General features: G+C 32.1%; 2 protein-coding genes across 2 annotated transcripts; one reads left to right on the forward strand and one right to left on the reverse strand.

The window, feature by feature from the left end:
- LOC104711501 (phytosulfokines 3-like) lies at positions 136–1,272 on the forward strand. Its single transcript, XM_010428201.2, has 2 exons — positions 136–327; positions 949–1,272. Exons 1-2 carry the CDS (start codon positions 211–213, stop codon positions 1,069–1,071), a joined length of 240 nt encoding a protein of 79 aa, XP_010426503.1. The 5' UTR covers positions 136–210; the 3' UTR covers positions 1,072–1,272.
- LOC104711502 (protein PHLOEM PROTEIN 2-LIKE A10-like) lies at positions 2,321–4,322 on the reverse strand. The gene has a single exon (XM_010428203.2). The coding sequence runs from the start codon at positions 3,735–3,737 to the stop codon at positions 2,622–2,624; it is 1,116 nt and encodes a 371-aa protein (XP_010426505.1). The 5' UTR covers positions 3,738–4,322; the 3' UTR covers positions 2,321–2,621.

Consider the following 6,870-nt stretch of genomic DNA (forward strand, 5'->3'; position numbering starts at 1 on the left):
TATATATGAATCGTTTTATGACGCTATAAAGTTAGTTAACTTTATACTTTACAAGTTTCTATGGTTCACATTTGGCAGCATCTCCCTGTTTTGTCAACTCGTGTTTCAGTTTCACTATAAATTCACCTAATTGACTTCATCTTCTATTCATCATCCTCACATCTAATAATTCTCCATCTCTCTACCATTCTCTCTCCTTTGCAAATCAATATGGCTAAGTTCACAACCATTTTCATCATCGCTCTCTTGCTTTGCTCTACGCTAACCTACGCAGCCAGGCTGACTCCCACGGCAACCACCGCTTCATCCAGAGAAAACTCCGTCAAGGTTTGCTAACTTCTTTATGTCTTTTTCAGAATCCTAATTTCAACTCGAAACCATATATATACCAAGAACCAAGAATCTGTCGGAGTATGTTCGGCGCATTAGACATGATCGATCTGGATGAAATTTTTATAAATATGAAAGCTGCAAATACCTAGATTATGCTAAGCCTTACTCTAAAATTCTAAAGTATAGATATATAACAAATTTTTTTTTTTTTTTATAAAAACAACTTGCATGCATAATTTTTGAAGTAACGCTAAAAAAACACGTGTCATTAGAAAGAACTATCGAAAATTACTAACGGAATTTCCAAAAAAACATTTGATCAATTTTCGATGAGTTTTCAAAACTTCGTCGTATTTTGTAAGAAAATATGTATATGTCAATGTATATATATTTTTAAAAAAAAATTTAAAATTTTCCGATAAATTTTCGATTATATATATATATATATATATATCTATTAAAAACTATATTTGTAATTTAGCCGTTAAAGTTTTTCAAGTTTTGATATACCACTCTTTCGATTTGTCTCATGTTATATCACAAGAGTACTAAATTTATATACCGGAAGTAACTTTGAATTTAGTACTGACGCACAATTTTTCTTTTTACGTATAGGAAATTGAGGGGGACATGGTTGAAGAAGAAAGCTGCAACGGAATTGGAGAAGAAGAATGCTTTATAAGACGATCCCTTGTGGTGCACACCGATTATATTTACACTCAGAATCACAAGCCTTAGATTAAAGCAGTTAATTAGCTATATATTTACATTATCAAACCTATGATCACTCTGCACTTTCTGTTTTGTTTTTGTTATTTGCTATTTTAATTTATTGTTTTTTTTTTTTTGGTTAATTTGAAAGAGTTCTTATTATTCACACTCGTTGTATGATTATGGATTTTAATATAGCTATATAATAAGTAATTTATTTTGTATAAAGTCACAACAAAGATTTGATTCTGCGTCGAACAAGAACTTTCGAGTTTGGTTGTAACAACCAGCTGTATTTTGGTCCTAAAATTAGACGCGTTGACTGGGCAAAAAAATAAGTAGTTGACTTTTCTTGTGAAGTGAAGACTTTACTTTTCTAGACGACTAGACAATGACTCTATCCTATGTCTCTAACTGATGGCCAGCTTTTGACTGGGCCGATAGAGTAAATGATACAATTCAGTATGGGCCTTAGCCCTCGAAGAACAAAATTTGTAATAATCAAAACTTTGTTATCCTTTCTGATAACGAAAAACAAAACAAAAAACAGTAATTTGGATTCCTAGTTTATTAGGTGATTTTGAGTGGCGAGACATTAGAAAATGAGTATAAAAATGAGACAAGTTGTTGTTGATCATAGCCAATGAGCCATCATGTTAGCTTAATATTTAATTTGTTGATTGGTTTAAATTTTTTGGCGAGTCCTTGATTTGATTATAGTTTGTGAGAGAGTTTTAAGCTCGGATCATAGATGCAATATTTGGAAAAAAATGATGATTTATGTTTAGAATCGCCAACTATCATCAAAAGGTTGGTCTTGGATCTATGGAACCAAAACCATGTAACAGTAACACCTTCATGTAAGGTCCTTACAGGTTGTTTCATCGTAAACAAATGGCCACATTTAGAATCATAAGCAAATGATATAATTATGTTTTGTTATGGAAATTAAAAAGAGTTCAAAATAAAGCCTTTAGGTCTCAAACATTTTAGGCTATAATTGACTTTCCAATACAGTGTGTTGTGTGTTGGTGGCTGCCATACTTGCGACTAGACATTGCTATTTATGGAAAGAATGATTCATTTTATATAGATGGAAAGAACCATATCGGGTGTACATAGACTCTAGATGTTGCAACTTGAGAGTGTAGTTGGTACTGTAGTATAACTATATCAAGTAGGAGCTGAAGTTAGATGATCAGATCAATTGAAGATGAGAGAGTTATCAACTTGTTATTTTCTCATAAAACATGTATTGGCCTTTGTCTCAACCACGTCACTCAGCAACTATATCCATACCATATATTATCCACAAAAGTGTAACAAAATAATAATGTCCCACACTTATCATTATCCAAATATCCAAATCCAAAAGAAATTTCAAACCAACCCATTTCTTTCTATCCAAAAAAAAAAAAAATCATAAACAATCTTAATATCTTCTCAAACAAAAATAAAAAACAAAAAAAACAATTTTACATCAAATTTTGATTGATGAATCCAAGAATTTAAACCAACAACAAAACAAAGAAACACAAAAGTGTTTCTTGTCTTTTAGCCTGAACTTGTATAACAAATCAGTTTCTTGGAGTCAGGATCCATGGAGCTTCAACAATCTGTAAACACAAAGACAAACATAAACTATGAAGAAGCGATGTCTTAACTCTCACAAATCTCCTCGTTTCGTTCCCTCTCTCTCTCACTTTCTCCACGTAACTCTCCACTTTACCATTCGCTCTCTCAATCAACACTTCTAACAACGATCTAACCGTCTCAAACGTTACCCGCCCGGTTAAATCCACCACGTATTTCCGGTTACTCGGTACCGATAAGGACGACGATACCCGATCAATCCACGTGGCTTGTTGTTTCGTTGATCCAACGGTCAGCGTTTGAGATGAATCCTGACACGACCGGTTCAACTGAACCGTTGGTTTTCTCGACGCTCTCACAAACGTCTCGACCGCGTTATTACAAACCGTTACTAGCGTTTGCTTAACCTTATCTTCGTGTTTCGGATTAGTTAAACCGGCGAACAAATCGTCGAAAACGTTGACATCACTCGTCTTATCGAGATAAACCGAAACCGCAGTAGTCACGAAACGCTGAACGCAATCGCCGATCAATCTCCTCCCATCATCGGAACAAATCGCGTCAAACAATTTCGAAGATCCACCGCCGCAGCCGCTAGATGAAGAAGAATAAAACGCGACGACCAAGTTCCTCGCAAAGCTACCAACGATCGCGGAAGCGAAACCCGACCCGGATTTCGTAAACAGCTTATCCAAAACCCGATCCGTAAAACCCGACCCGGATTCATCATCGTTAACTCCACGGATCAATCCAACGGTCATAGCTTGTGTGAATCTGATCAAAGAAGAGTTGAGCTCATCGGACTTGACGATCTTCGAAATCTGTTTGAAACTGTTTGGGATATGATCTGAATCGGATCTGAGAAACTCAGTGAGATCCTTGGAGATGACGCTAACGGCTTCGGCGGAATCAGAAGCAGCTTCGACGAGGTTGAGAAGAAGAGTGAAGAGCTTAGTGATACGTTTCCTTTTCTGGGTGATTGAAGGAGAATGATAAACCCTGAAAGCACCATAACCAGACACTGCTAACAAAATCCACTTTTTGTTCTTGAGAGCAAAATCAAAATAGCTCCTTTTTTTGCTCAACCCTAGTTTATCCATATAACTACAGAGATTTATCGAAGAAGATTAAAAAAAAAATGGAAACTTTTTTGTTATTTGAGAGGAATTTTAGTACCCGGAGACTTAAACATGATAAACCCTTTAAGCTTCTGAGAACTCTCTCATTCTTTCCCGGGAAAATAAATGAGAAAAGGAACCACCTTTTTTTTTCTTTTTTTCTTTTTTTGAAAACAGAGCAAAAACTATAACAAGTACTAGTAAAGAAGAAGGAAGTGGTGGGAGAATCAAGAATCTGGAAGGAATGAGAAAGTAGAGAAAGAGAGAAAAAGGAAAATTCTGTTAGAAGATGGAATTTGGATAAGAATTCAAAATGGTGACGTCAAAGTTTGTTAACAGAAATTGTAACAAAAGAGAGAGAGAGAGAGATAGTGAATTATTGGAAGGTGCAGGTATCTGATCTGATCAATCAAGTAGAAATGATATGATGCAGACAAATACATGCGTGTAATAGAAGAAGTAAGCTAGCCATTGGGTTGTTTTATTGGAAGGTTCAAGCATGGGTGTGTTTTGTTGGGTGATAGAGATAAGTCAGTTATGGAGTCTTTTAAAGTTCAACATCTTCTTCTTTCAAATCTCTCAACCCATTAAAGGAAAGAATATTTTTATATTTTTTTATATATAAACTCATTTAAAAGCCCTTATCAAGAAAGTTCATGGTCATCGTGGTAGATGCGTGCAAAATTTAATAATACTATATGACATATATTTTTCTTAAAAAAAAAAACTAAAAAAATACTTCATTTACTTTTTAAATAGAAGTTGAATAACTGGTATTTCTTAATTATAAAAATAATATCCATATTATTAATTAATACCCAACAAATTAAATGTTGTCATTTCTTACCTACGATCTCTTATCAAAAAATAAAATCCAATTTTACCGTTATTCATTTATATTAATTATTAAAATATAAATTATATGAAATTAATTTTAAATTTTAGTTTTATTTGAATAAAATTAATTTTAATAATATTTTAATCATTATTTGATTTCATTAACTCAAATTATATCACATTTTATCATCAAATAAAAAAAATCTTTGAAAACACCATCAACTAATGTTTTTATAAACATACAATCCATTATTTCTTGAACAGAAATTGTTTCATCATCAACTAACAAGTCTGTCTTTCTATGTAAAGCATTTAATTGTCTGGTTGGCCCAATTGACCAACTAACATCCCATTTTTGATCGAATATAGTTTGAAGTAAGTTTGACAGCCTTTCAATGTTGTTTGTGTAAAAAATATTTACGATCGGAATTCAACCTAAATTCAATAAAATCGTCAATCAAACTATTGTAGATTCCTAAAAACAAAAACGGGAAAATCTTGTATTTAACATTTAAATTGGCTAAAGATAACAATTTAAACCTCATAAGTATTACACTAACACTCTAAACCACCAAACTAATTATCCTAACATAAAAAACCTCTAAATTTTCAAAAATTTCAAAGATTTTTTTTATTTGGTGATAAAATGTAATATAATTTTAGTAAAAAACATAAAATAATGATAAAATGAAATATTAATAATAATAATTTGTATCCAAATAAAATTAAAACTAAATTAATTCCATATCATTTCTATATTTAATAATTAATATAAATGAATAAGAGTAAAATTTGAATATATTTTTTTTTTGTGAGAGATCATAGGTATAAAACTGACAACATTTATTTTTTTAGGTTATTAAATTGTACATTTCAATTAATATGAATATTATGTTTCCACAAATAAATTGGATATTAAACTTCAAAACAAAAAACAGATAAGATATTTTTTAATTTTTCCCATTTTTCTTGATATATATTTACATAGCTTTTTTTTTTCATTGCTTGGTTCTTACTTTTCTTACCATAATGTTGATGCAGCACATATTGGCAGTGTCAGTATTACCACAATTAGTGGTAGAGCCGAAATCTCGCAGTTTTCTCTAGTCAAATGGAAAACCCTTACCTAACCTCCGAAAGAAATGGCTAGAATTTCACAAGTCATTTTATCTAACTCGAAAATGTAAAAGTTTGATGAATACTTACTCCTTAGTACTTACTTACTAGTATAGTAATAAGAGAAACAATATATATATATATATATATACACATATATATATATTCTGAGAAAAGCAAAAGCATTGAATATTATCATTGATTTCGAGCAGGAGCAGCGGCACAGAGGAAAAGAGAAGCGGTGGATTAGAGCTTAAGAATACACCAAATTCACATACTTATTTTTCAAGTCCAAAATAATATTTTATAACAAATACTGTATTATTGTCATGATTTTTAAAAATGTTATATGATACAGAGAGAGGAATAAATTCTGGATCATTTTTGGAAATGGGCCGGCCTTGCATTCATCACCTCCTTTTTTTATTTTTAAATCAATAGTTTTCATATTTTTTATAATGCATAATTAAATTTATTTTCTTTCTATTCTAACAAGTTGAAGCCAGTGGATAATGGCGGTGGCCATTTCTTACCAGTGTGTCCCATAAATGAAATGAAGATGAAGCAAAAACAAAATAATTTTTAAAGCAAAAAAAAAAGTTTGAATATGAAATCACAGCCAGACACGTGGACGGTGAGTTGCCAAACGCCTTGGAAGAGGCGAGCCGTCGCGTCTCTTGTAAGTTATAGCTACAGTTCTCACCGCCAATAGAGAGTTCTGTTCCACGTGGCAACACGTGGCATCTTCTTCTTTTTCGCCGGGCATCCTCCAATCTCCATCATATTTAAATAGTAGTATATGTTTTGTCTCTTCGACCATATCAAAGTTCCAATGTATTCGGAGCATTCTCAGATTGTTTTTCTTTTTCTCTTTATTTTTTGGGTTAACCCGATCTCCGGACCAAAAATGCATACTAGTTGTTGATATTTTATTTTGTAAAGAAAATCAGATTTTTTTTAACTATTTAAAATGTGTAGCATGGCAAACATAGAATCGTATTGAAAGAAAAAAAAAACTCAAATTATAAATATATCGTGACATCTCTATAACATTTCCTCCGCCACCATAACCATCGTCATCACAATTTGGAGCTGTTTTATTTACAATACAAGCCATGCATTTTTCTTTTTTGAAACGGCAGTGTTACAAAAACTATTCACA

The sequence above is a fragment of the Camelina sativa genome, chromosome 9 (assembly GCF_000633955.1).
Source record: "Camelina sativa cultivar DH55 chromosome 9, Cs, whole genome shotgun sequence".
In the NCBI taxonomy this organism is placed as follows: domain Eukaryota; kingdom Viridiplantae; phylum Streptophyta; class Magnoliopsida; order Brassicales; family Brassicaceae; genus Camelina; species Camelina sativa.

Bases quoted from the DNA above. Each gene is read 5' to 3' on its own strand.
- LOC104711502 (XM_010428203.2), bottom strand. From the start codon at position 3,737: ATGGATAAACTAGGGTTGAGCAAAAAAAGGAGCTATTTTGATTTTGCT.
- LOC104711501 (XM_010428201.2), top strand. From the start codon at position 211: ATGGCTAAGTTCACAACCATTTTCATCATCGCTCTCTTGCTTTGCTCT. The intron at 328-948 runs GTTTGCTAACTT...TTTTACGTATAG, and splicing joins CCAGAGAAAACTCCGTCAAG to GAAATTGAGGGGGACATGGT.